This window comes from Alternaria alternata (assembly GCF_001642055.1).
Source record: "Alternaria alternata strain SRC1lrK2f unplaced genomic scaffold CC77scaffold_12, whole genome shotgun sequence".
Taxonomy (NCBI): domain Eukaryota; kingdom Fungi; phylum Ascomycota; class Dothideomycetes; order Pleosporales; family Pleosporaceae; genus Alternaria; species Alternaria alternata.
The window spans coordinates 949,174-974,905 of record NW_017306201.1 but is presented as its reverse complement, the minus strand read 5'-3'; the positions used below and the strand labels follow the sequence as shown (position 1 = coordinate 974,905).

Sequence of the window (25,732 nt, the reverse complement as noted above, 5' to 3'; positions counted from 1 at the left end):
AGGCTCTACCAAGCGACATGCTGAAGTGCTTAAAAACGAAAGATTGGCGATGGAGACTCTGACTCGGAGCGCAGTGGCTGAGCCCCCGAAGCAGCGGAGTTGTACCAAGAAGTGGTCGCCGAAACAATTCCAATCGCCCGTAAAATACTGGAAGACAACACTCCACACGACAATGGCAGTATTCGGTGGGCCAAGACAAGGTGGAGTGCCGAATGAGGCTCATACTAGCATGTTTAAGAGTTTCCTCCGGAGATGCAGGTGCCATCTTGCTGAACATGATTGGAATGAGTTGAGACACTGCCGTTGAGCAGCACAGTGGAGATGAGGGCTGTAAACAAGGTAAGCGCCAACATACTGGAAGAGTGTTCGCTCCATGGACGGGCATCTTAACAATGATGTTATGCAGTGTCGCGAGCTTTGCGAAGAGAAGATCGAAATCGCCATAGTCAAGGGTAGGATGACAAGCTGCGGTTGCCCTTTTTCTGGCCAAGCGCCAAGGAATATGTAGCTAATGCCGCTCGGTCAAGAGCAATACCAAGCGTCGAGTTTACGAACATGATACGCGAATCATATCTCTTGACAAGCTGATCGACGGTAAGCCTCGTGATGGTTCTGTTTAGTGCAGAGCAGGTACGTTTTCATATACTACACCCCTTTCTGACATTTCATCTCTGCTGCAATGACGTATTTGGCTCACAGACTCGTTTATGTCTTCGTCTCAAATCGTGACAGCGACAGAGCTGTTGAACTCAGAAAAATGCTTCTGTTGGGCTTTCCTTAGTCGTTAACATAGAAGTTCAGAAATACTGGTGTCTGCTATCAGAGTATGACGATGCGAAACACAGGCCAGAATAGCCTCATGATAAGCATCAAGCCATAGAGACTCTGAGCCAAATATACACTGCAGGACTCTTCACACGCACGTGATATTCTTGTTCGTACTAGATCATACTGCAGTTACTATCAGACCTCGAACATTGTGAGATGTCATTAGGCAGATTGATGCGGAATCGTTCCGCTAGCGCGAACGCGTAATTGAGAGGCTCAAGCACGCGATAAGTGCATGAGGTACGTCTGGACTTTGCGCCAAACTACACCTTAACGACATGCCGCCCCATAGTAGAGGGGACTCTGCTCCTTCGGGGTTCTACTCCAAATCGACACCTAACCTACCCACTTTAGGGTCATTCGATGGGCAAAGTCGCGATGACCACACTGTGGCATCTCCTCCACGCTCCGCAACCCGACCAGGAGCAAGTCCCTTGTCGCCGATATCGAACAGCGCGCTCTCCGAGGCGGCGTCTGTAGAAGACAATCAGGATGAAGACGAAGACTCGTTCGCGGTAGAGGATATAGCGAGCGAGGACGAAGAGGACGACGAGGAGCCACCGCCTACATCTCGACCGTTGTACACATCTAAATCGTACAGTCACCTCCCTCAACATACCGCGACTGCACTCTTTCCGCCCTTTTACAACAGGCCGCCTACGCCTCTCCCGCCGTCACCCTCGTTGACATCGCTCCTGCGCCCCGCGTTCAGCCGCCCAACCTCGAGGCCTACAACACCAGACTCGTCCGACGTAGAAGGATACACAAGAGCAGGCTCGCATACAACAGGCACAAGCACACCTACGAACCTCGCTAGTTCGGCACGGCATGCTCCGACCGTACCCCGGGCCTCGCCGAAAGTACCTACGTACGAATATTACGGCTTTGCCCTGTACCTAGGCAGCTCTGCCGCTTTCCTCATGTACATTCTCTGGGCCTATGTGCCAGCTCCCATGCTGCATCAGATGGGAATTCACTACTACCCTAACCGGTGGTGGGCGCTCGCAGTGCCGTGCTGGCTGGTCGTGCTAGTCATCTACATCTATGTTGCACTAGCAAGCTACAACACGCGCTACCTCACCCTACCGCTGAGCAGCTGCGAGAACCTCGTCGATGAATGCGCGCAGATAGCCGTTGTCGATCGCATGACTGGGCAAATTGTACGCGATCCGGTGCTAGTAACCGACAAACTTCACGGCAAAGACAAGGAAAAAGGTACTAGAGCGAGTGCACCACCCAGTCGACGAAGCTCTTTTTCGGCATATCAGTTTAGCGCGTCGGAAGAAGTGGATTGGAAAGCGTTCTGGAGCACGGGGACAGACGCTGTAATGGATGTACCAATCGGCGGCGTTTGCGAGATATTGTACGGCAGCGAGGGGTGAACAAGCCATCGTCATTCTGACTATTACTTATTCACGCAGACTGTCACTCTTGGTCAGAGATGCCTGTTGCGCGGAAAAAGCTTGTCACGGCGGGTGGGTCGCTCTAACCCCCACTTACTACCTGCCCCTCCCGAGCTGCGAGATTCGGAAAGCACGATGCGTGTGCCCCGCTATACCATGGGCTGGAGATTGTTCGGATTGGACGTGATTACTCTTGCTATCTAGCTGCTATTGTTTACTCCGGAGCTGATTTCCTTTACTCAGCGGGGCATGCAGCGAAGATAGCTGGTATAAGTCATGCCTTGACGTCCGCTGTTTACTGCTTTCTCCATCCCACCTCTGCCTCGTGAGTTTCGCCGCTTTGCACTGGGTTCGTTTTGCTTCATTCGCTCTTGTGAATAGCTTCCTTCGTTGACAAGCTTTCACATCAATTGCCCATCATGAAGTCTGTTGTTGCTCTTTCTGCTCTGTCCATGCTCGCTGGCGCCGAGGCAGCTGAGACCGTTCTTGGAGCGTACATCTTCCACCGCCATGGTGACCGTACTCCAAAGGCCCTTGCTCCCACCAACCTGACTACCCTCGGTTACGAGCAGGTTTACACATCCGGCCAGTACTACCGCTCACGTTACCTGTCCGGCGACTCCAAGATCCGCGGTATCAATGAGGATGAGGTCAAGCTGTCTCAGCTCCAGGTTCAAGCACCCGTCGACAATGTTCTTCAGAACTCAGCCATGGGTTTCCTCCAGGGACTGTACCCCCCGGTCCAGACTGTCTCAACACTTGCCAACGGCCAGAGCGTGCAGGCGCCAATGGATGGCTACCAGCTCATCCCCGTCAACACCATCGAGACTGGTTCCGGCTCTGAGGACAGTGGCTGGCTGCAAGATGCGTCGAGCTGCCAGAACGCAAAGACGAGCTCAAACTCCTACTTTGACAGTGCAGACTACAAGAACCTTGCGTCCAGCACTGGTGACTTCTACACCTCCCTCATTCCCTCCATCAACGGTGTCATGGCCGATGATCAGGTGACGTTCAAGAACGCCTACGTCGGTATGTCTTCACCAAGGCCTGTATCAATTCATAATCCAAACTAACATGTAACCACAGTCTACGACACCATCCACGTGGCTGAGATCCACAACAGCTCCATCCCCAACAACGACACCTTGACCAACACCACCCTCCACCAAATCGCCACCCTCGCCAACGCCCACGAATGGGGTCTTGCCTACAACGCCAGCGACAACATGCGCGCAGTTGCCGGCATGCAACTCGCCGGAGAGGTCCTCTCTTACATGAACAACATCATCAGCACCTCTGGCGCCAAGAAATTCGGCATCCAATTCGGCGCCTACGCCACCTTCATGTCTTTCTTCGGTCTCGCAGACCTGCCCAAGGTATCTGACGACTTCACCGGCGTCGTCGACTACGCGAGCTCCATGGTCTTTGAGCTCTTCACCAACGCCAACGTCGACTCTGGATTCCCCAGCGGAGACGACTTGCAAGTACGATTCTTGTTCCACAATGGCACGGCGAGCAACGCCAGCGAGCCGGCTGTGTACCCCCTCTTTGGCGGCAGTGATAACGCTGTGTCTTGGTCTACTTTCCAGGATAAGCTCAAGGAGTTTGCTATTGGCTCTACCGAGCAGTGGTGTGACAAGTGTGGCAACACGGCGGGTTCTTGCGCGGCGTTTGTTAACAACGGTGATGCGAGCGCTTCGCAGCAGAGCGGTGGCAGTGGAAGCGATATCTCACCTGCTATTGGTGGTGTTATTGGTGCGTTTGTTACGTTGGCGGTTGTGCTGGGTAGCTTGGCGCTGCTCATGCTTGTGGGTGGGTTCAGGCTGGTTAGCAAGAAGGCGCTTCAGAGGGGTGTTGCGGGCGCAAGTGTTGAGCCTAAGGCTTAGGTTGAGATACTGTGCAGGTAGAGAGAGGAGGTGAAGGGGAAAGGGATGGTTTGGTGTGAGGGAGATTGAGGATGATGTGATTGGATGTGCGAGAGCAGTCACGACTTGAATGATATCAACGAATGAAGTTATGAACGTCAAGTCTAAATTCTCGTTCCACTGTATACTTGTGATATGGGTATAACATGATCCCAGCCTTTGTCTAATCCTTATTCCCTTTTTCCCGACCCCGCCTAAACGCCAACAAATGCATACATTCATAACCCATCATAACATCCTTCTCAGCACGAATGAAAAAAAAAACAAGTCACCAAGAGCTAGCTCAAATCCCCCACACCTCAAGCCCTCAACACACTAAACTTATCCTGCGGCTTCACCCTCGGCGCCCCAAGCCCCCTCCTCACCTCCTCCAACTGCTCCAGCCCACTCTGCTGCTTACCCTTCTTAACCCTGCGTCCACTCTTACCCACACTATGATGGTTGCCCAAGAAGTCATCCATGATGCTATCGAAATCGCTACGCAGCGGGGGCGCCTCTGAACTCGACCACGCACTCATACCACTCATACCGGACATTTTGCTCATCTTGCTCATTCCGCTGACCATAGACGCATCATCAGGCATGTCATCGTAATTCCCGAATCCATCGTCAGCATACTCTTCTTCAATCTTGTCGAAGCGCTGGTCCAGCAAGGTAAGTCCTTCGGTCCTGTGGAGCGCAGAACTAGACATGGAGTAGCCAGACGTAGATGTCTTTGCGCCTTTTCGCTTCTTGTGGCGGCCGCCTGAAGTAAGGCCTGAAGCGCCTGTTATGAAGGACTGGTTGTCGGGGATGCCTCTGTTGGCGGCATCGTTGTTGTTCTGGGGTTTGGCGGCTTTGACGTCTTGTTTGAACTTCTTGAATTCGTCTAGGTAGGCGAGGTCGGCTGCGTCGGCTGGGGCGGGTGCTTCGTCTGGCGCGGGCATCTCGCCACTGGCGGGCTTTTGTCTGGGGGAAGGCGCTTTGACTGTGTCATCGGATTCCCAGCCTGCGTCGTCGTCGCCGTCGAGGAAACGGTCCATGGGGTTTCTGTCGTCGTCTCCCGCGTTGTCAAAGTCTGTCGACTCGAATTCTCGTTGGTCGACTTCGTAGCCGTCTTGGGTTAGGTCGTTGAAGATGTCTTCGTCGTCTTCGACGTAGGCTTCGTCTTCGAGCGCTTCGAGCACTTCGCGCAGGCGCGGGTCCATGTCTGGCTGGAATCCTCTGAGGGCGTCGGGGATGTTTTGTTGGTCTTGGTACGTGGTTTTGCGGACGAACTCTGAGGGTGCCATGTCTTCGCCAAAAAAGTCGCTCACACTGCTGATGTTGCTGCTCACGCTGAGGTCGGCCTGGCTTCTGCTGTCGCTCAGTGAGGCGTCGCGCAGCATGTCGGCCAAATCCATCTTCTGCTTTCCCTTCTTCTCGGCTTTGGCTTCGACAAAGTATGCATCGCCGCCGCCGGAGCCCAGGTCGCGCATGTGTTGCATGTAGTCGTATTTGCTGTCGTCGTAGTAGATGCCATAGTTGGCCGCTTCGCCCTCGTTTTTCCGTACTTTGTCGCCATATTCGCTCTCTAGGTCGCGCCTGGACTTGATTGCGCTGCGTCCCGTCACGGACGAGTATTGCGACGCACGTGAACTTCCAGCGGGCTGGTCCTCTTCGCGCTGGTTGGGTGCGCTGGTCTCAGCGAAGACCATTTGCGGGGCATCTTCGTCGTGGATCCGCGGGTCATTTTGGGCGCGGTGGACGAGACGAAAGTTTGTCGCGTTCTTCTTATCGCTGTCGCGGGGTTAGCGGGGTACTTTCTGGTTGCGCACCCAAATTTCTCTCCTTACATGAACTGTCGGCGAGGCATCTTGGCGGGTTTTGTGACTCGTCCCAATGATGTTCGAGGCAGTGGCGAGTTGTTGGTTGCGGTGGAAGTCTGGGGAAAGCGCTTACAAAGGGTCTTTTGGCGTCGGGCGCTCAGAAAAATAATTTAGGCGAGGGCAGCCCGTGAATGACGTGGTGGGGCAACTCCCGTCGCAACTTTCTCTTTCCACTCACCCCTCTATTGGGTCAGAAACACCCACCACAACCACACAAAACACACTTTTGACCGCAAACATGGTGCTCGCCAAATCCAAGAAGAGCGTCGGGCTGGGCAACAGCCTGATGAACGATAGGTTCTCAAAGGGAAAGGGCGATAATCTGCGAAAGGGCAACTTCAATGCGGGTATCGAGCGAACAGGTCAGAATGGTGAGAAGGTATGTTACCTACGCAGCCAAACATCTGCGCGCTTGTAGTCACAATGCGCAATGTCTTGAGAGGCGTCCGATCGAACACGTAATAAGACCCATACTAACATTCACAGTACATCACGAACGAGAAGAAGGAAGCGTCGTACATGAAGATGCGGTCCGTCACCGAACAAGGCGCTCTCGACGACTTTCTTTCCACTGCAGAGTTGGCAGGCACCGACTTCACCGCCGAGAAGATGAACAACGTCAAGATCATTCACAAGGACCAGAAGAACCCATACCTCCTCTCGCCACTCGAGGAGCGCAATGCCACAAAGAGGCACAAGGAGAACAAGAACAGGTTGACTGTACCAAGGCGACCTCGTTGGGACAAGGACACTACGCCGCAAGAGCTGGACGAGAAGGAGAGGGCGTCCTTACTACAATGGCGGAGAGGCTTGGCTGAGCTACAAGAGAACAACGACCTCCTCCTGACACCCTTTGAGCGCAATCTCGAGGTTTGGAGGCAGTTGTGGCGAGTTATCGAACGGTCGGATCTGATTGTGCAGATTGTGGACGCTCGAAACCCGCTCATGTTCCGATCCGAGGACTTGGAAGACTATGTCAAGGAGGTGGATCCCAAGAAGAACAACCTGTTGCTGGTCAACAAGGCCGATATGATGACGCTGGAGCAGCGAAAAGCCTGGGCCGACTACTTCACCGAAGCGGGCATCAACTACAAGTTCTTCTCGGCTGAACTCGCCAAGGAGATCAACGAAGCCCGAGCTGGACTTGTCGAGGACGACGAGTCAGACGATGATATCGACTCGGATGAGTTGCTGACCGACGATGGTATGGGAGAGGATTCAGAAGAAGAGGCTGATGCGCTCGCCAAGGAAGCCAAAAAGATCAATCTGCAAGACAAGCAAGAGGAGAAGGAACAGTGGGTGGACGAAGAGACCGTCGATGTACCCGGCGCAAGCCGATCAGAGGCTGATGGCGACGAGCGCACACGGATACTGACAACTGAGGATCTTGAAGCCCTGTTCCTCCAACATGCGCCCGATGTCGACACCGGACCCAACGGTGAGCCGCGAAAGACGTCAATTGGTCTGGTCGGTTACCCCAACGTCGGAAAGTCGTCCACCATCAACGCCTTGATCGGTGCGAAGAAGGTGTCTGTGTCCGCCACACCCGGAAAGACCAAGCACTTCCAAACTATCCATCTCAGTGAGAAGGTTGTCCTGTGTGATTGCCCCGGTCTAGTGTTCCCCAACTTTGCAACAACCAAAGCCGAACTCGTATGTGCTGGTGTATTGCCAATCGACCAACTCCGCGAGTACACTGGTCCCGCCGGTCTTGTTGCACGCCGCATCCCACAACCTTTCCTCGAGGCCCTCTACGGAATGAAGATCCACCCCCGACCAATCGAAGAAGGTGGAACCGGCATTCTGACCTCTGACGAAGTCCTCCGCGCCTACGCCATTGCCCGAGGTTTCTCCACACAAGGTCTCGGTCAACCAGATGAGTCCCGAGCCGCACGCTACATCCTCAAGGACTACGTCAAGGGCAAGATCCTCTTCTGCCATCCCCCACCCACCGATCCCCCGCTAGACCCCAAGCACTTCAACCGCGAACTCTACGACGTAAATCACCTCCCCGCCAAGCGCCGCCACCACCCTCTCGCCAACCTCCCTGGTAACCATTCCCTTGCCGGACCCGAGGCCGACAACATGTCACTCATGGACGACGAGCTCGACGGCGGTGGCATACCCGTCCAAGGTGCAAAGACGCAGCGCATGGATAAGCGGTTTTTTGGCCCGGGACAAGGGATGGCTAAGGTTAACCAGCCGTTTCACTACAAGTATAGTGAGCAAGGGAAGGAGCTGAGTGGCAGGAAGGCGAAGATGATGGCGGCGTTGGAGAAGGATGTGGATCCTAAGGAGATGGCGATGATGGGGGGGAAGAAGCATTTCAAGGCGAATAAGAGGAGGGCGAAGAAGGTGAGGAGTGAGTATGTTGATTAGATGGTGTTTGTGTGTATGTGTGAGAGAGAGTGAGAGATGGAGAAGAAGATTTGTCAAGGAAGATGGTTGATGTGATGGAAGAGTGGATGTGGGGGAACGGGAAGGTTATGAATGCATGATTGGCGTTTTTTTGGTATCTGACTTTGGGATGATATACCGGGATTTCGATGCATAGAATATAAAAGTTTCGTTATTAAATCTTGTGCCGTTGCTTCTGGCTTGTGAAAGTGGGTATATGGATCGGGGAACTATGCACGTGATCAAAGATTGACGATAGGGTGGCGGTGGCGGATGTTTCGTTCATGATAAAAAAAAAAGGCTCGTGCCATACTTTTAGAAGACCCTGTCTGACTAGCATCATGCGATCAAGAGGAGATGGCTCTGTGGGTGGCTTGTAATGCCTGTGGGCTTGACCATTCCCTCGTAGTAGGCTACGCTGCGCCCAACACATCATGGAATTGAATACACCCGATGCAGAGGTCTTCTCGGACGCGGTTCCTGGTCAGCGCCGACACAGATTGCGTCCATGTCGTGGTAGACTATTCCAAGATCGGATATCACTGAAGGCAGATGTGAAGTGGCAACTGTTTAACCAATGAAAGTTCACATAGCCGTCCTTTGTCTCCAGACTGTAAGTGCACTGCAATTCTTAGCGTGGAGGAACAGCCAGAGCCAAGGGAACGAGCTTTGAGGTCAGCTTCATTGGGTGCGAGCGTACAAGGCTGAAAATCAGCCTTGTGCTCAAAAGAAATTACATCTAGCCAACATCCCACTGCACTGCAATCTTTAGCGCAGACGAGCGGCCATGATCCATCTACAAGTGGTTATGTGCATGACCGACGGCAGGGATCCAACCAACAATAAGCCCGTGTGTTGACCGAAAACACTGGAGCTCAGCTTCTACTCTGTGAGCTGAGTGCACTGCAACTCCTAGCGTTAAAGAACACCTTGCCCTGTACTGCTCATAGATTGAAATGGACTGCACAGAGCCCTCTTACACTGCAACTCTTAGCGAATACAAATGACTAGAAGTAGAGGGGCGTATGACCAGGACTCGGCAATGGACGATTGGCGAGTACGACTAGCAGACATGTTAGGGTGGTGTTGGGAATTTTGATGAATCCTTTGGTACAAGGCTTCCTTGTGACCTTTCCTCCAGGCTATGATGTCTTGTTCGTCTAGCCCTTCCAAGTTTATCGTAAAGTTTGTGATCTATCTGCCCCTCTGCGCTAAGGATTGCTGTAAAAAGGTCCGCCATCAGCCCCCAGCACCGATGTTGAACGGTTTCACAACCAATAAACCCCCTTATGCTATCTTTTGTAGAAGCAAGAAACAACAATCACTATATACACACGCAGCCCGGCCATGTAGCCCTTGGTTAACGCTGAAGATCGCAGCGCAAATTGATGGTAAGGCTGATGGGCAAAGATGTCCAGGTGACATGCAGTTGACCATTCCACTTATTGTGCTGTACATTTACATTAGAACGTGCAGTACAGGAGCGAGCGACCTCCCTAATGCGGTATGGTTTACCGAAATCGGGACAATGTGTCGTTCCGACACTGAGTGGGGTTGCACTGCAATCTCTAGCGTAGAGGAACAGCTAATGCCAAAGAAACAAGGCTGAAGGCTAGCCTTGTATGCTATGTTGAGTGCGGTACAATCGTTGCACTGCAATTCTTAGCCTGGAGGAGATTGACGCGAGGCTGAGCTTGCTTGCTAACTATCATTGTATCTCCGTTACCGTAGCGCTCTACGCCTACGCTCGACCTAAATTTTTGGATAGAGTAAAATATCCTAGCAGAACAAAAAACGTGAAAGGTACAGCGATAACGATATAGATCCAAAACCGGCTGCCCCACGGAAGGACTTCATCCGTCATACTGAAAATACTCGTAACCAGACTCAAGGCTGTGAACGCCAGAACTACATATGTAAAGCGCCTCACGCTGCGTGCTTCTACTAGGGCTTGATGTGTATCAAGTTGTGTGACCATCGAACCCAGAAATGATGCCCAGTCACCGATCTGCGAAGAAAAATGGTTGATATCCTGAAGTATGGGTTTCCAGATACGTTTGAGTTCCTCATTGCGAGAGTTTTGAAGATGAGAGTCGATGAAAACGTAGAGGAGATGTAGCCTTTGTTGACTTCGCACACAGCGCCTGCGCCATGGGAGGAGTTCCTCAAGATTGGATAGTTGGACGCTTGCCTCAGATGAGATGATGGCGTACTCGTAGTGCTTTACATAGCGGCTGAGCAGCATTGTGTAGAAGTTCCACTCCGAGATGACGATTTGAATGGGATAGTATGCTAAGCTCAGAAGCGATGGGTCTTGTTCATCAAAATCTGGAGATGGTTGTCGAAAACACTGTACAAGTATATCCCTCAATGATGGCTCGTCGGTAATTTGTGAGGCTCGATTTGCTGTTAGTCTCACCACATGATCAGCTGCTGACGGATTAAAGTTATTCTCTTTCCATTGGGAGAACTCAGTCATGCCCAACTCCAGTTTCGGTCCACCATGTATGGGAATTTGCTCCAGGTAGGCTGTATGCGATCCTTTCTTAGGACGGATTTTTGCATTCGTGGGATCGATGAAAACCAAGCCTGAATCAGTTGTTAGTCGCGTGAAGGATAGGATAAGGGAAATGTCTTACATATCCATTGGTCTTTGGATATCCGCTTCTTCATCATTGAGCAACAACTACGAGCCCAACCCAGCGAGCGGGCCGAGATCTGCGGTGTCACCTTGACCGATCGTGATACATTACTATCCGTGCACATTTGGTGCAATGATTGACATGTGGTGGTCCCAAGATCAATAACTCGTCGATAGTGGAGATGTATACTGTCCCCCTTGCAATGGATCGAGGGAATAGTTAGTGAGGCGAGTGGAGGTCGTTCTTCAAAGTCGGAAAAGCTGTTGTCCAGATGATTGGCGAAGAAGAAGGGTGATATATCATATCGCGCACCCAGAAAGGATGCAATGTGCCGATCCATGTCCTCAATTATTACAATCCGTCCTTGAACATTATATGGTACGCTGAACATGTCATGCAACTTCTCTTCCTCTGAAGGTTGTAGTGTCGCTGAGCCTCTTGATGGTGCAGTGTAATAGAAGCCACCTTTTGCATGGAATGTCCACGACTGCAGGTTTTGACAGCCGCTCTTTGAGAAATCAACGCTAGAAATTTTCGTTGGATGGATCTGATTTCCATCCAAGCCATGAAGAAACTCGGCCAGTCTCTTGAGACAGGAATTGTGTGGTATCTGTGCATCGACGTACTGGGCATAGGTTGGATTCATAGGGATCGACATTGGAATTGTTTGTAGGCAAGTAGAGATGTTGCGATGCTGACGCTTCTTTATCAATAAATATTGACTTCAGTGACCCATCGTCTACTGGCATGGCCATACATGGCCAACGCACACTCAAACGATGCGCCCGTGGTGAGAGCGCAGAACAGGAGGCGCAGCACTCATCCAGCTTTTGAGCTGGAAAAGGTGTTGCGAATTAATCTGCATAAGGCGTGGATGTGACAACAGCCAACCAAATTGGCAGCTATTTGGAACCATAAGGGAGTGTTCAGCCCAGGATGTTGAGGTAGGGACCTGGGTAATGGTGAGGCATTCGCATAACAACGGAACCACGGGATGTAAAGCTCGACCGGTGAGCTGTACGATCTGATGACCTGGGTATGGTGCCTAGTCCTATTCACGAAGCTTGCAAAGAATGTAATGAAGATCTGTTAAGTGTGTTGGCATGGAACCCATCGTGGCAGTGCATGCAATAAGAATAAGGTCACCGGGGTGTGATCTTTCAGAGATGCGGGGACCCCGCCTCGGCCCGTGTGCCATCCAAGTGGCTTGGATATCTTGAAGAAAACCCCACAACAACTTAATACACAAGACCTGGTACAGTACTCTGTAAAAAGAGAGGTTATGTGCGATTCAGAACCTGGATGACATAGCGAATGACGGAGAAGTTGCACTGGCTCGGCCATGTATCGCTTTCTGATGAAGAGCCGATGGTGAGGCGCAAGAACTTGCAGGAAAGTATCGATTTAACACGTGTTCCATTATGCTTAACGCCTGATTTAGCACTTTGCCTTTAGTCCAAGCAAGTGCGCTACGCACCAATGAAGAGTTGGAAGTTATGTTAGTGCCTGTACAATTGTCCCAGTCGGGAAGGTCCTTCCTGCAAATAGAAAGACTTGGCGTTGGTTGCACTGCGATCTTACACGCAGTGGAGCTACCTGCACAGGGTGGATCTCCCCGAGAGTGTGGTTAACTCTTAACTACAGATATTAGCGTGGAAGAGTAGCAGGGCAAAGGGCGTTGTGCATATCGAGCTACCATCAACCGTTGTTCTTGTAGATGAAATCATTTTGGGAGTGCGCCTCGTTACTGTAATGCTAGGCTAGTCGTACACTACGTTTATTGGCGCAGGAAAGCAGGCAGAATAACGAGGCCGGTGAGCAGCTTTTTTCTCTGATTGGGAAACAAGATCAGTATGACATGGTACCAGCCGAGTCCCAAAGGACTAACCAGAGCACATGATGAATATGCAATTTATAGCATAGCCGGGCGGACTCGGTGGAAGATGATGGCTGAGTACCAGCCCTGTACGAGCAAAGGGCCAGAGAAGTGAGCCATGCACCAAAGTCAAGTATTGCTACGCCGTTTCTAGCGCAGAAGAACAGATGGAAGAGATGCGAGGTTGAATTCTGGCCTTGCAAAACGGCTTGATAACACACATGTTGGTCAAAAAAGCGCTATTTTTATTGGCAGAGTAGAGAGTCAACTGTGCCAGCGATGATTTGTTCGGTGCGCTGCAATTATTAGCACAGGCGAGCAGCTGGAGGGACAAGGTCGGACTGGAAAGCGAAGAACAGTCGGGACAGTCGAAGTCACTACTACACTAGATGACAATGTAATTCATGGTGTACTGCAATGTTTTATCGCGGAGTGGTCACAATCCGTCCACAGATGGTTTTGCGCATGGGCGACGGCAGGGATGTACCGATAACGTGATATTAGGCAATGATGGGGCGCTGTCGCAATGCAACTTTTGGCGTGGACGAGCTGTTGGTCTGTAGCTTTGAATTTCCAAGCTTTCAGACAACGTGTTGTAGCGTTGTGATTCTTGTGTTGATCAACGGTGTTTACAAAACTTGCCTCTCTCAGAATTCACCACGACAGATACATAACATACGGGTTCGGATTGGCTGGTGCTATCGCTCCAGGCAGCAGTAAAGTTAAGAGGTTGCTACGATCAACACCAATCAGTACGATTCGCCTTGTTGAGACGATCATGTGACGCTCGCTCACAGCCAGACTCTACGGCCAACTGTGTTCTTGTAGGTTTAGTTCGCTGAGATAGAGCGTACATTACGGTACTTCTGAAGGTTTATACCAGCGATGTTAGACCAACTGACTCATGACACGCACCTCTGTGTTACCAGTCGCGGTTTCCCTCTTCTTGAATGCAATCAAATCCGACTTTCCATTTCTAGTCCAATCCGCTACTGCAAACTCGAATAGACCGTGGCTTTTGAACAACGGCGTTTCCGCTCGTAAGCTGAATTCTTTAAACGAAGATGCCCCAGATAACACATGCACCTCTGTGCATTTGGTAGCTGTCTCGCTCTTTTTGATGGCGACTAGATCAGGCTTTCCATCTCCATTCCAGTCAGCGACAACAAAGTCCCATTTCGAATCTGTCTCGTGTAGGGCAGTCTGAGTGTACAGTTTGACGGTCTTGAAGCAATCATCCCCTCTCAGAATGTACACTTCGGTGGTCTTCGTCACAGTATTGGACTTCTTGATCGCTATCAGATCCGGTTTTTCGCCCTCGCCCCATTTCCCCATGCCAAAAGTCCATGTATGGTCCGTTTTACCGAGATTTGTTTCACCTTCAAATAATATTGTCTGCAACTTGTCGGCACTAGAAAATATACGAACTTGTGTACCAGTGTAGGACTTCTTGATCATGACAAGATCCAAAGTACCATCGCCACTCCAGTCTGCGAGGAAGAAATCCATTGGTCCAGGATTCATTTGTCCGGCCATGGTCCAATGTTCTCGCATTGATGTGAGATTCGGTATCGCGATCCTGAGGACGAATTTCTGGTAATCGTAAGCTCCGTAGAGGAGGTTGACCTCAAGGTTTTGAGAGTTGGTATCACCTCTCTTCACTGCACATAGATCTGGCTTTCCGGTCTCGTTCGAGTCATTGCCCATCAGAAGACTGTACTGATAGTCTGTCTCGTGTAGCATTGTGGAGCTACGCAAAACATATCCGAAATGGTCAGACCGAAGGGCGATGGGCTCTGGTTGCTGAAGTCTGGAGCCATCGACGTGTTGAGATTTTCTTATCTTTCTTTCCAGTCGCTCGAACGCTCTTTCCCTGCCCTCACCATAGTAGAGTGTCATTTGTATGTCAAATATGCCTAGTAGCGAATAGGCCAGATCTTCCTGACGCGTTGTCTTCCGTCCCTCTGACCACTTCATTCTCTGGTCGATACTAAAGTGCGACAGCGGTGTAAACTGCAGAGCTTCCGTAGGAATACCCGTGATTTCGGCGATCCAATCAACCATGCCCGACTTTCTTCCGATCAGACCACCTTGTTTGGTATAAAACTTGACGTTTTTTGGTGCAAGAAGCTCCTGGAGTGTCCATCCCCTGGTGAACCACCTACTCTCTTGGAATTGCAACGAGTAATCATGCTCATGATCGTCCCAATACTCGAATGAATCATTCGAAACGTCTTCAAGATATACGTAGCATTTTGCTGAGTCCCTATACCAACGGAACATGCAGCCAATAGCTTCTTGAAGCTCTGCGCTGCTAGATTTATCGATACAACATGTATCGATCCAGAAGAAGTCTAGACCATCTACAGCTGCCTGTTTCGCACAAAACTGGAGTTTCCGATAACCCTTCTTCTTCGTGTAGGTGTTATTGATCACGTCTTGGAAGGTAACTTCGTCCTCTTCATTTCCCCACGTGTGCGAAAGGATAGCGTAAGGCGGTATTTTCTCATCAACGCGATAGACAAGCCGAAAGTTGTCATTGCCTTGGTACTGCAGAAGGTGCATGGCGAGGGTGGCAACTAGGGTACTGACAACCAACCTGCTCGGACTGACGCACCTCCAACATCCGAGCGCGATTGCGCGTGCGGAGCAGAAAAGCTTTGAATAATATGCGGGTACCTTTACATTTGGTGGTAAACTCGAAAGAGAGAAGTAGGCCCGTTGTTGAGATCGAAGCTGATCGCATTCGCCTGCCTCTTACCCCGCCGCCGCCACCACCACCTCCTCCACTGCACTGCAACTCTTAGCGCGGACGGGGGGTTGATTCGGCCCCCACAGACCTCCAGGCAACATGTTGTCAAAGCTCCTTCAATCTACACCCTTGGAACTTGCCTAATCCAGACCCCAGCCTCTCAGCACGCAACCAGTGTTGGTAAGGTGGCGAGTTTCACTAAGATCCAGACCAGAGCTGGATGTTGCCTGCTTAGGATACATCATGTCTGGAAAGGACGAAAGTTATGCGGAGTTTGGTAACAAAAGTGAAGGGACGAAAGAGGATGGGAAGATCGTAAACACAAAAGCGAACAACGGCTTTGCTGGGGCTACCGCACTCGAAGATATCTGACTAGCGCTCGTTTTCCTTTATTGCAAATCGATGAGCAAGTCATAGAAGCTGAGGTCATGGTAGAGAGTGGACAAAAAACCCACCAGGAACTACGTTGTGTACATTTATCAGAACCTACCTAGATACCTCTTGGGAATTAACATCACAATGCCAACTATCCGTCAGAAGGATAGGGCATAATTCATGTTTGCAAAAATCCAAAGACATGTTGTGATGTTGTGGAAACCACCGCGACCGATAGTTCAGATAAAAACACTTCCCAATCAGGAAAGTCCCGTAAAACTATCGATTACAGCCAGGGCCCTTTTGGCCACGGACGCCCCCTCGCAGCGCCGGCAGCCATACTCGCGCTGTGTGCGCCCCGTTCGCTCGATTCGCCATATTCGCCATATTCGCCATCCTCGCCCCAGTTTCCCTGATCGCCACGGTAGCTCTAGCAGCCGTAGTCGCCATGGTCGCCCTGCGCGCCCATCGCAAGAGCGTACCGTAATCGACACTCCGTTACAAACCTACCAGATTGGGAAAGAGCAGCTAAGAAAGACGTGTGTGGTTCATATAACGAGGGGTCAAGAGAAGTGATCAAGATGTAGAACAGTGGAAAACAGAAGGTATTAGTAGGAGGCTCAAAGACTTGAAACCACAATTCACAGCTTTTATCAAACTGCTCAATTAGGAAGAAAGTTTTGACGTGAAAATATTCGTGGTTACTATATCCGTATACCACAACGCTCTTGCTCACGCTATACGCAATACATCCCATAGCCCTACCACCCCAAAAACGCCATACCACAATCCCCAACCCCACCCCTTCTCACTCCCCACACCCCCCATCAAAACTACTATAACTCCGTCTAAGCGGACTCTTCATCTCCGCCACACCCACCGCCTTCCCCCCACCCTTCTCCCTCTTCCTCCTCCTTTTCCTCCCCGGCGACCCACCCGGCGAATTCGGCGGCGACGAAGCAAAGACATTATTCTTCTGCCCTTGTTGCTGCTGCTGTTGCTGCTGTTGTTGTTGCTGTTGATTCTGCTGTTCCTCCTCCTCCGCCTTCAACAAATCAACCGCTCGTTCCACTTCTTCCCAACTCGGTCGTGAATCCCTTGTTCCATTTGGCGTTGCGGGACCAGATTGAGTTTCCAGGACCTGGATTCTGGTGGCTTGGTCTTCTGCTGTAGTTGTTGTTGTTGTTGTTATTGGTGTTTCCGGTTCATTCTGGTCATCGTCGTCGTCGTCGTCGTCATTGACTCGGGCTGAGTTGGCATGGATACCATTTGTGCGAATAGACTGAATCGGCGGGGGACTAGAAGACGGTTCTCCCTCCGTATCTTCCCTACGATGACGGTGGAGATGTCGGGAAGCGTGTACATGAGGCGACGCAGGACTCGTAGGCGTAGGCGGACTATACTGAATCCGAACCGGACTACGCAGTCCCTCCGTCTCCGTATCACTACCGTTCTCACCACGTCCAACGCCACCATCGCTATCCCTCCGGTGATCATGATGATCGCTCAAATGGCCACTCGCCTCGCTACTGCGCCACATGCTGCGAAACGTTCTGCGCTGCCTGCTCATGCCCTCCGTCTCGGACATTCTGCGCGGCGGGCTCGACTCGAGGAAACTGCTATACTTGCTGCCGAGCTGCTGTACAATGGGCATGTCGTTGCCACCGCCGCCACCACCACCACCACCACCACCAGCACCACCCAGCGTCCCACTGCGAACAAACAGCACCAAGCCCAGACAGAGAAGAAGCAGCGTACTTTGCACAACGGCCATTCTCTTCTGCCAAACCAGTTCATCCGCCAATAAAGTCAATCTCGTACCAATCTCCCCCATCTCACTCTGCTGCCTCTCCTTCATACTCTCCAGCTCGATGACTGTACTCTGCCAGAGCTGATCGTACATGTTCCTGAAGCTCTTCAGCTCCAACATGACCGTGCTGTTGAGGTGATCTAGAAACTTCTCCGTCTTGGCCAGTTGCCTTTTTTCCACCTTGACAAAGGCATCGCGGAGAGCGCGGGACTGCTCTTCAATGTATTGGAGCGAGAGCGTGCTATTAGCCTCGAGGTATTGAAGGCGCTTGTGGATCGATTTGAAAAAGGATTCTTGGGTCGAAGGCGCGGGCGCATTGGGCTGGGTTGAGGAGCCGCGGCCCTGCGAAGGCGGACTCGCAACGGTGCTGTTGCTTGATGCTTTGGCTGCTGGACTACCTGAAGACGAAGCGGTGGCGTTCTCTGTTGGCGCTGTAGCGGTGTCAACGCGAGATACGGAGTCTGAGGAGTTGTTCGTAGAGGCGTCGGATGAAATGCTCTCAGCCTGGGACGTGCCATCTGTCGGTTTTGGTGGAGGGGTATCGGATGATTTCGGCTCTCCGTAAGCTGTGATGTTCTCGCTTCCGGCTCCATAGGCGCTCGGCACAGATAGAGGTGATGTAGTCGTCGACTCTGGCACGGGCTGATTCTGATGTGGTTCGTCCGCCGGCTCTGCTGTGACCGATGGCGCAGGAGAGCTTTCAGACGACGGTCCCGAATCAGCCTCCGAAGAGACGTCCTCGTTGGCGTCGTCGATGCCGAAATCCTTTGCTGCTTCAATCGGTATCTCCTCTGGTGACAAAGGCCCGCTGTCCGCAGCCGGCTTCTTAACCTCGACACCATCCGCCTCCAGATCGTCATCGTCATCAATACCCCTTGCCTCCTCCTCTTCCTGTCTAAACTGCTCCATCATCGTCGTACCATGCACCCTCAACACACTGAGCGGACAATAGTACTCATTTCCAAACTGCGTCAAAAACTCCACCCTCAGATACCTCGCCCAAATCTGCGGCTCCGTGATCAGAAACGGCTGAATGTCCCTCGAATTGCGCGCTTCAAACGTGCCCAGCGTACGCCACTTTTCCAATTTCACCGGATACCGATCAGAGACGCTGACTCTGAAATGGCGAAACATGGAGGAGAAGAACTCGTAATTTGCGAGGACAATGGTGTCGACGAGGATATCGTCGCAGAGTTCTACAATAAGAAACTTGTTGTCTGCCGAACATATATTCAACATGTAGCTGTCCTTGTTCTCCACGAGGATAGAAGAAGAGCTCTTGGCCTGCTTATTCGTCTTCAACACCGTCGCTGCGCAGTCAAAAGAAGCAAAATTGAAGCGCTCCTTGCACGTCTTGCCTGCATCTTTGCTCAGCGCCCAGGAACTTGGTGCGACCTTGCCTTCCTCGTCCGCGGCTTTTGAAGCTCCAGCGCTCTGCTTGCCGTGCTGGATGCTGTTTGCTACATTTTCGTCCTCCGGAGACCCAAATCCACTAAAGTCGATGGATATCTCGCCTTCATCGCCAAGCGAGTCGAGGGCGTTCACGTTGACGGGTCGTCGCCTAGCAGGTTGGTTCGTGCCTGCTGCTCGTCCCTGGCCGACGTTTTCAGGCGATTGACCGACAGCCGCCAAGTTCCTCTTCTTCCACTCCTCAAAAGAGAGGAAATTGGCATTGTCAAAAGGTGAGTCTGCCTCCAGGTCGAGCTCCGGTTCGGCGGTGCTTGCAGCATTCGTAGTTGCAGCAGTCGAATCGGCCTCAGGCGTCGCTACTGAGGTAGCTCCGTTGTCCACTTCTGTGTTGCCCTCGGAACCGTTTCCTGCCGCGGGCGTGGGAGTCTGTAGACCAGCTATGGCTCCTTCCTCAGCACCTGTGCCAGCGGTCGCGATTGCCTCGCCCGGCGCTGACCAGCTTGTCTTTGCGCATTGCTGCGGGAGCATGTGTGTGATGTAGTTTATTGTGCGGTACGGGCATGTGCTTCCACTGCTGGCATACCTCCGAACGGACGACGGTGACGGCGAATACGTGGGCGAAGACGCGGGAGTGGACGTGTGCTGCGGCGTGGCACCTTCATGTGCAGTAGCGCTCGATTCGCCGTTCGCTGCCTCATTCGCTGCTTCAGCGAGGGCGGACGTGGATACGCTGCATAGCAGCAGGAGAAGAGTCCAGTTACGGAGCGGAGTGCCAGTCGTGCGCATTGCTTGATTGCATTTCTTCGAGCTGCCCAGTGTTGTCGAGAAGAAACATGGGGTAGTCAGGAGGAAGTGACTGGGGTTGGCAGGCGCGTGAACGGGTGTTCGTTCGTCAAGACACGTTTGGTTGTTTCACCGCTTGCCCTAGTGAAATCGCGAGGCGCATCTGTCGTCTAAGCGATGACGTTGCCAAGAGATAGGGAAGGATGGCTGTGGTGCTTGACTCGTGGCCTTTTAAATGTACTCATTTTTCAGTGCAGCGACAGGGTCTTCAATTGATGTACACCTATATGTACTGTCTGAGCCCTCATGCATGGTTAAAAATAGATGTACGCAGGATTATGGCTCAATAGCGTGGCACGCGGCACGCTCATATACAAAAATGCGTGCTGTTCGTATAGAATTTCATAACCGGCCGCCCCTACCAACTGCAGCCATGATACAGTCCGCCAGTACCCATTAACAAGCGAGCGAAGGTCTACACTCAATCCAAGCCACCCAAGCCATACATATCATTCAACCCACCATCGCTCTCCAACGTCTTACGCCGTCGTCATCTAGTACTCATGTGTATCGTTATGGTGGTCCGTTGATGCCGAGAGGAGAAAACGCCATACGAGAGTGCAAGAAGAAGTTGCCGATGCCCAAAATCTCGCTATGCTGGTTGGCATCGGGGCGTAAAAGGGGGTATGTCCAAAAAAAAAGAGAAATCCAAGTCAAGAAACGAACGCAAACATCCCAGACATATGGCGGAAGAGTCAAAGGCTAAGAATACGAAGGACCGGCCTAAAAGCCTTCGTTGCCTGCGCGGCATACTTTGGCCTCGGACACCCATTCGGAGGCGAGCACCTGGTGCGCGGTGAGGCGACGGGCAGGTATAGGATCGAGAATCGAGTAGATGACGTTACGACATTGTCGCTGAGGATTGTCAGTGTTGTATCTAGACCAGGGCAGATTTGAACTCACTCTTCGCAAAACCTCAATGGGTCGATAACCCTCTTCCTCTTTGCGGTCCTCGAGATAGCGGTCAAAGAACTCGTCTTCGCCCTTTTGAGCCACACGCCAAAGATGACGACCCGTCCTCATGGCCATGTAGATGATACCACAAGCCCAAACGTCAACAGCACGGGGATCAAACTCCTTGTCAACGTACTCTTCTGGGGCAATGTAGGGAGCGGAGCCACAAAGACCAGCCGTCATGTGCGCCTCCTTCTCCCAGGCCATGCGGAAGCACTCGCCGTTGCCAAAGTCTGTGATTTTGATGGACCCGTGCGTGGTGAGGAGCAGGTTCTCGGGCTTGAGATCTCGATGTGCCACGCCCATTTCGTGCATGTACTCTACACCGCGCATCAGCTGTTTGAAGAAGCAGTCTGCCTCGGCTACCTCGAGCTGGCCAGCTGCGAGGACGAGCGTGTACAAATCACCCCCAGAGCAGTACTCCATGACCTCGCAGTATGTGCCCTTCTCGTCCTGGAGCAGGTCGAGCGTGGTGATGACATTTGGGTGTTGCATCGAAGAGGATATGCAGAACTCGGAGGTAAGGCGCTTCTGGTACCGTTTCGCCGACTCGCCAGGTCTTTGCTTGAACTCCTTGACGGCGTAGAGCTGCTCTCGTTTCGAGTCCTTGGGGTCCTGCTTGTGTGCGACGCGGACAATGCCAAAGGCTCCCCGTCCGACCACCTCTTGGCACTTGCCGTACTTCTGGACCAGTGTCTGTGGGAGGGCGTTGACGGCGTTCTTCTGCTCGGCGAGCTTCTCCTTCTCGTTGCGCATGACGTCGACCCAATTTGACATGAGACTCAGCGGCTGTTCCTCGGCATTGTCGCCCTTTTTCTTGCCGAGCATCAGACTCTGGAACATGTCGGAAAGTTTCTCCTGACGCTTCGCGGCCTTGAGAACGTGCTCGTGGTTGCCATCTTCGGTGAGCCAAAATCGTTTGTAGGGCGCAGCGGGGCCGTCTTTCCTTGTGACTGAGCCCTGGCGCACAGGCTGGGGGCGGCCGTTGGGCGAGGTGCCGTTGCCGTTGGTGGGCTTGACCTCGCCGTTCTTGTCGAGATGCGAGGTTTTGATGCCCATCATGCTGCTGAGGCGCGACGTCATGGTGGGCTTCTTGGGCTTCAGCAGCGCTTCGGCGGCGGCTTGCACGCTGCTGGCGCCAGAGTGGTTGACGACGGGCTGGGGAAGGGCGGGTATGGTATCGGGCTGCGAGTGGACTGAAGAGGCAGTCGAGGCGGAAGCAGACGGAGAGGCAGCGGATTTGACCGCTGTGCTGGGTGGGTGGTTCGTGGTTGGCGCCGCCATGTTCCCTGGTTTTGGCCTGCTCTTTTGGCCGGCGCGGCTAGGATGCTGTGTGGGTCGTTTTTATGGAGTACCGTGTGTGGGATTTTTGGAGACGCAGGTGTCTCGCGGGCAAGGAGCCCAGGGTGTGTTATTGTACGGCGGTCAAAACGGCGTATCTGCGTCGTCGGCGGGTGGTGGAGATGAGGTTCGGAAGGCGCGCGTGGTTGGATTTATGCTGCAAGAACACGGTGATTGTCTGTCGAGGCAAGAGTCGCCGGCGCGGACGAAATCAGTCAACGGGCAATTTTGGGCAGGTGCGTGCAACGTGAAAGGCAGAGAGGCGTATTCAGCGCTGACAAACGCCGTCGCAACTCGAGGTCCAGCGCCCTCTTCAAATTGCTTCCCACCACGGGATCCGAGAGCCACAGTAGAGTGGCTGTGCACGAGTGCCGAGCAATTTGCGGATCGGCGGCAGATGATGTCGTTGGCTTGGGCGAGGGCAGCGTGGCCGGTATCCGCGAACTTGCAGCGCAACAGCGAGCTGGGCAGGCTTGGGGACTACGACGCTCAACCTTCTCACAACGAGGCCTGGCGGGTCTAATATTCACGTGTGCGAGGGGTAATCCATGGGTAATTGTGCACTGCCTCGTCCAAGTGTACGTTTTTCTGCAACAGGCCTGGCTTGCGCGATTTTCATAAACATCATGTACGCCAGTCGTCGCCAGTTGACCGCTGGAATCTCACTCGGGTGCGGGCCATCGGCGAAGAAGCCTTGCCTAATTGTGTTAAGAAACGGCACATGCTTAGCTATTCACTAATTCCACTCTGCACAACATGCCCTCGCTCGTTTGATCGTTTTGACGACAAAAGCGGTTCCCAGAGCTGGAATGATGGCATACCTCATAGTGGAGCGTGACCAGTCTAAACTATCGACACTTGAACTTGCCTTGCACTTGCGCTGACGTATGGCTACCACAAATTTCCTCTTCAGACACGTACCCAATCCGGAACATGACATCTCCTTCGTCTACCCTCTGACTGGTTTCCGTCATCCCCCCCCAAAGCACCGTGACGCCACTGTACTTTGCACACCCATCATTCCATGATCCAGTTTGTCACCACTTCAACCTTCCACCGTCCCGAGGTCCGCCGAAACATGCGCCGGCAATTACTATCTTCGAGTTCCAAGCTAATTTCATCAAGCGCTGCTGCACCTCGGTCCTGTCCCGCACAGCTTCATACAAATGCTTGGTAAGCCGTCTTCATGACATCTCTCCAGCCTCGCCAACGAAGCGGACCTTCGTGTCCCTTGGCCATGTTTGCGCGAATTTGCAGAACCCCGAAACCCCGGGCGTACCATCTCATCTTCGACATCTGTTTACGTTTCCCAGATGCATGGTATGCTACAAGGAAGAGGGGCATTTCCCTCGAAACCTTGTGCCCCGCATTGCAGCCTGCAGCCAGGCGACATGAATAGCGCCCCTCATCGCACTCCTCCGTGCTCCTCCCCACCACTCCCGTTCCACTTCACCATGCACACCGCAACTCGCTACACCAGCCGCATGTACGACAGCTATTGTGGTGCTGACATCGGCCACTAACAAATACCGCAGCTGCCGCGAACCAAGCATAATGGCGACTGTCGTGCAGCGAGAGAGCTGCAAGCCTTTATGCATCAACGGCTACAGCTTTGCTCCATACCCTCGCACTGACCTCTTGTAGTCCTTTACCACGGTAAGAACCATTCACCCGGGTCTACACAATACAAGGTTACATCCGGCCAGATTCGTCTTATTGGTCGAAGCCTTTGTCTCAACTGCTCCTCCTGTTGACGACGCACTGCGGAATACCGCGCACTCGTCATTCCTCTGCCGTAATCTTGGGCGCAATACTGGCATTGCGCGTGATCGACTCACCTACCATTTCCTGCTGTTCCTTCCAAGCTCTGTCCCGCAAAGTCCCAGGCACATGCGTTTGTTCAGACAATAAAGCGCTCAAATCGCCGCTTGGCAGCACCGATCGACTTGTCCATGACGACCGCCATGCTGTGACGCTCAACCGTCAACAAGGCGCGCAACCCAGTTGGCACTTCTTCCGCAGCCCGTTGCATCGCATAGGCGTTGTGACACACGACCGTGATGTACAAGCGCATGGATTCGGCCCGCGGAAGCGGTCGCAGTCGCTGTTCCTGACTACTCGAATCGACATGTGTTGCTCGTGGCTGTTGGCCGAGTGGTGATTGGTTGGTTGATCCCTGGATGTACCCAAGTAGACAACACAAGCGACGCATGTACCCGCGTGTTCACGTTAATCTCTAGGGCTATCACATTGACCGCGACTTACGCGAGTTTGCATCCCGGCTGTATGGGTCTGTTTGGACGGAGACTTGGTGCCGCGATAGATGTGGGTTGCTCCATTTGTCTGTCTTTGTTGGCAGGAAATGGTATCCAGGTACGAGAAGGAGTGATTGGTAGCCACAGGTAACTATGAACAAGATGGTGATCGGTTCCAGTGTATTCACATCCTTTCTTTAGGCCCTTGGTAGGCTTCATTACGCGAACTGACGCTGTTCAACACTCTCTTCCCCTTTCGTAAAGCTTGGAAGCGATATCAGACGGGCTAACAACTCACATGAGTATCACTTTGTCTTTTCACACAAACAAATGTTGTTGTCAAACTCCTCTAATCTATCAAGCTGAGTGGTGATCTCATGGTGAGCCCTCGGCTCTTTCCAATTGCCTTATCCTAGCTCCTTCATTCACTCCGAAAGGAAAGTGAGAGGCATCATGTGCGGTCGATTTCCTCTCCAATCTTGCTTCAATACAGCAATACCTCGTGCACAACACCTCCTAAGCATTCGCTCTCGAAAGGATCATCCCCTGAGACGGCTTTCGGCTTAGCGTGCAGTGTGGCAGGTATAAAATCACCGCTCGTCTGCCTTTCTTCACCCCGTTCCAACTCACCCTCTGGATTGGCAACTTCTCAAAAGAATGGTCAAGACTAGGGTATGGTTTCGGCCTGTTAAAAAAGTTCAGCAAGCATTCGATGGTTTCGGCCTGTTGGGAATCCCCAGATATTCACATTCTTTTCCCAAAATCTCATCGGGTGGAATTCATGTCCGACTCAAATATACTACACAAAAGTATCATGAACGGCTCTGGTCTTTCAGAAACACAAAACGTACATACCGACAGCGATTCCAAAACGTCAAACCAACTCAGCCATGGACTTTTCGAGGCCTCTGCAACCTGTCCAGAACTACCATCTTACCACTTTGAACTCCCGAACAAAACATCGGAGAGATCTTACGTTCGCCTGGAAATTTTCGAGTACGGTTTCCATGGGTTGTTTCCGCTAGCCTAGAAAACTATAAAATCCCACCTTCGGTGAAGACCATCTTCACATCA

At 52.2% G+C, this 25,732-nt stretch overlaps 8 protein-coding genes across 8 annotated transcripts; 3 read left to right on the top strand and 5 right to left on the bottom strand.

The window, feature by feature from the left end:
* Positions 1–1,106: 1,106 nt before the first annotated feature.
* Positions 1,107–2,210, top strand: CC77DRAFT_1031932 (PIG-P-domain-containing protein; the record flags this gene model as incomplete). Its single annotated transcript, XM_018526701.1, has 1 exon — positions 1,107–2,210. The coding sequence occupies one exon, from the start codon at positions 1,107–1,109 to the stop codon at positions 2,208–2,210; it is 1,104 nt and encodes a 367-aa protein (XP_018385377.1).
* Positions 2,211–2,430: 220 nt separating this feature from the next.
* Positions 2,431–4,286, top strand: CC77DRAFT_146350 (phosphoglycerate mutase-like protein). The gene is made up of 2 exons (XM_018530284.1): positions 2,431–3,260; positions 3,318–4,286. The coding sequence occupies exons 1-2, from the start codon at positions 2,651–2,653 to the stop codon at positions 4,115–4,117; spliced, it is 1,410 nt and encodes a 469-aa protein (XP_018385376.1). The 5' UTR covers positions 2,431–2,650; the 3' UTR covers positions 4,118–4,286.
* Positions 4,287–6,478, bottom strand: CC77DRAFT_146386 (Low temperature viability protein). Its single transcript, XM_018530285.1, has 2 exons — positions 5,971–6,478; positions 4,287–5,914 (listed from the first exon to the last, which is right to left on the bottom strand). The coding sequence occupies exons 1-2, from the start codon at positions 5,988–5,990 to the stop codon at positions 4,456–4,458; spliced, it is 1,479 nt and encodes a 492-aa protein (XP_018385375.1). The 5' UTR covers positions 5,991–6,478; the 3' UTR covers positions 4,287–4,455.
* Positions 6,050–8,576, top strand: CC77DRAFT_991065 (ribosome biogenesis GTPase-like protein Lsg1). Its single transcript, XM_018536338.1, has 2 exons — positions 6,050–6,382; positions 6,490–8,576. Exons 1-2 carry the CDS (start codon positions 6,242–6,244, stop codon positions 8,380–8,382), a joined length of 2,034 nt encoding a protein of 677 aa, XP_018385374.1. The 5' UTR covers positions 6,050–6,241; the 3' UTR covers positions 8,383–8,576.
* A 1,565-nt stretch (positions 8,577–10,141) lies between these two features.
* On the bottom strand, positions 10,142–11,688 carry CC77DRAFT_937176 (hypothetical protein; the record flags this gene model as incomplete). The annotated part of the gene is made up of 2 exons (XM_018534538.1): positions 10,142–10,989; positions 11,040–11,688. 2 exons carry the CDS (start codon positions 11,686–11,688, stop codon positions 10,142–10,144), a joined length of 1,497 nt encoding a protein of 498 aa, XP_018385373.1.
* A 1,842-nt stretch (positions 11,689–13,530) lies between these two features.
* On the bottom strand, positions 13,531–15,637 carry CC77DRAFT_991061 (HET-domain-containing protein). The gene has a single exon (XM_018536337.1). The coding sequence runs from the start codon at positions 15,481–15,483 to the stop codon at positions 13,807–13,809; it is 1,677 nt and encodes a 558-aa protein (XP_018385372.1). The 5' UTR covers positions 15,484–15,637; the 3' UTR covers positions 13,531–13,806.
* A 1,435-nt stretch (positions 15,638–17,072) lies between these two features.
* CC77DRAFT_964935 (hypothetical protein) lies at positions 17,073–20,292 on the bottom strand (the record flags this gene model as incomplete). Its single annotated transcript, XM_018535702.1, has 2 exons — positions 17,345–20,292; positions 17,073–17,212 (listed from the first exon to the last, which is right to left on the bottom strand). Coding segments are annotated over exons 1-2 (2,847 nt in total), but the record flags the coding sequence as incomplete, so codon positions are not given.
* A 539-nt stretch (positions 20,293–20,831) lies between these two features.
* On the bottom strand, positions 20,832–22,145 carry CC77DRAFT_937699 (Pkinase-domain-containing protein; the record flags this gene model as incomplete). Its single annotated transcript, XM_018534565.1, has 2 exons — positions 20,832–20,963; positions 21,012–22,145. 2 exons carry the CDS (start codon positions 22,143–22,145, stop codon positions 20,832–20,834), a joined length of 1,266 nt encoding a protein of 421 aa, XP_018385370.1.
* Positions 22,146–25,732: the final 3,587 nt, after the last annotated feature.

Bases quoted from the DNA above. Each gene is read 5' to 3' on its own strand.
- CC77DRAFT_146386 (XM_018530285.1), bottom strand. From the start codon at position 5,990: ATGCCTCGCCGACAGTTCAT. The intron at 5,915-5,970 runs GTAAGGAGAGAA...ACCCCGCGACAG, and splicing joins ATGCCTCGCCGACAGTTCAT to CGATAAGAAGAACGCGACAA.
- CC77DRAFT_991065 (XM_018536338.1), top strand. From the start codon at position 6,242: ATGGTGCTCGCCAAATCCAAGAAGAGCGTCGGGCTGGGCAACAGCCTG. The intron at 6,383-6,489 runs GTATGTTACCTA...TAACATTCACAG, and splicing joins CAGGTCAGAATGGTGAGAAG to TACATCACGAACGAGAAGAA.
- CC77DRAFT_991061 (XM_018536337.1), bottom strand. From the start codon at position 15,483: ATGCACCTTCTGCAGTACCAAGGCAATGACAACTTTCGGCTTGTCTAT.
- CC77DRAFT_146350 (XM_018530284.1), top strand. From the start codon at position 2,651: ATGAAGTCTGTTGTTGCTCTTTCTGCTCTGTCCATGCTCGCTGGCGCC. The intron at 3,261-3,317 runs GTATGTCTTCAC...ATGTAACCACAG, and splicing joins GTTCAAGAACGCCTACGTCG to TCTACGACACCATCCACGTG.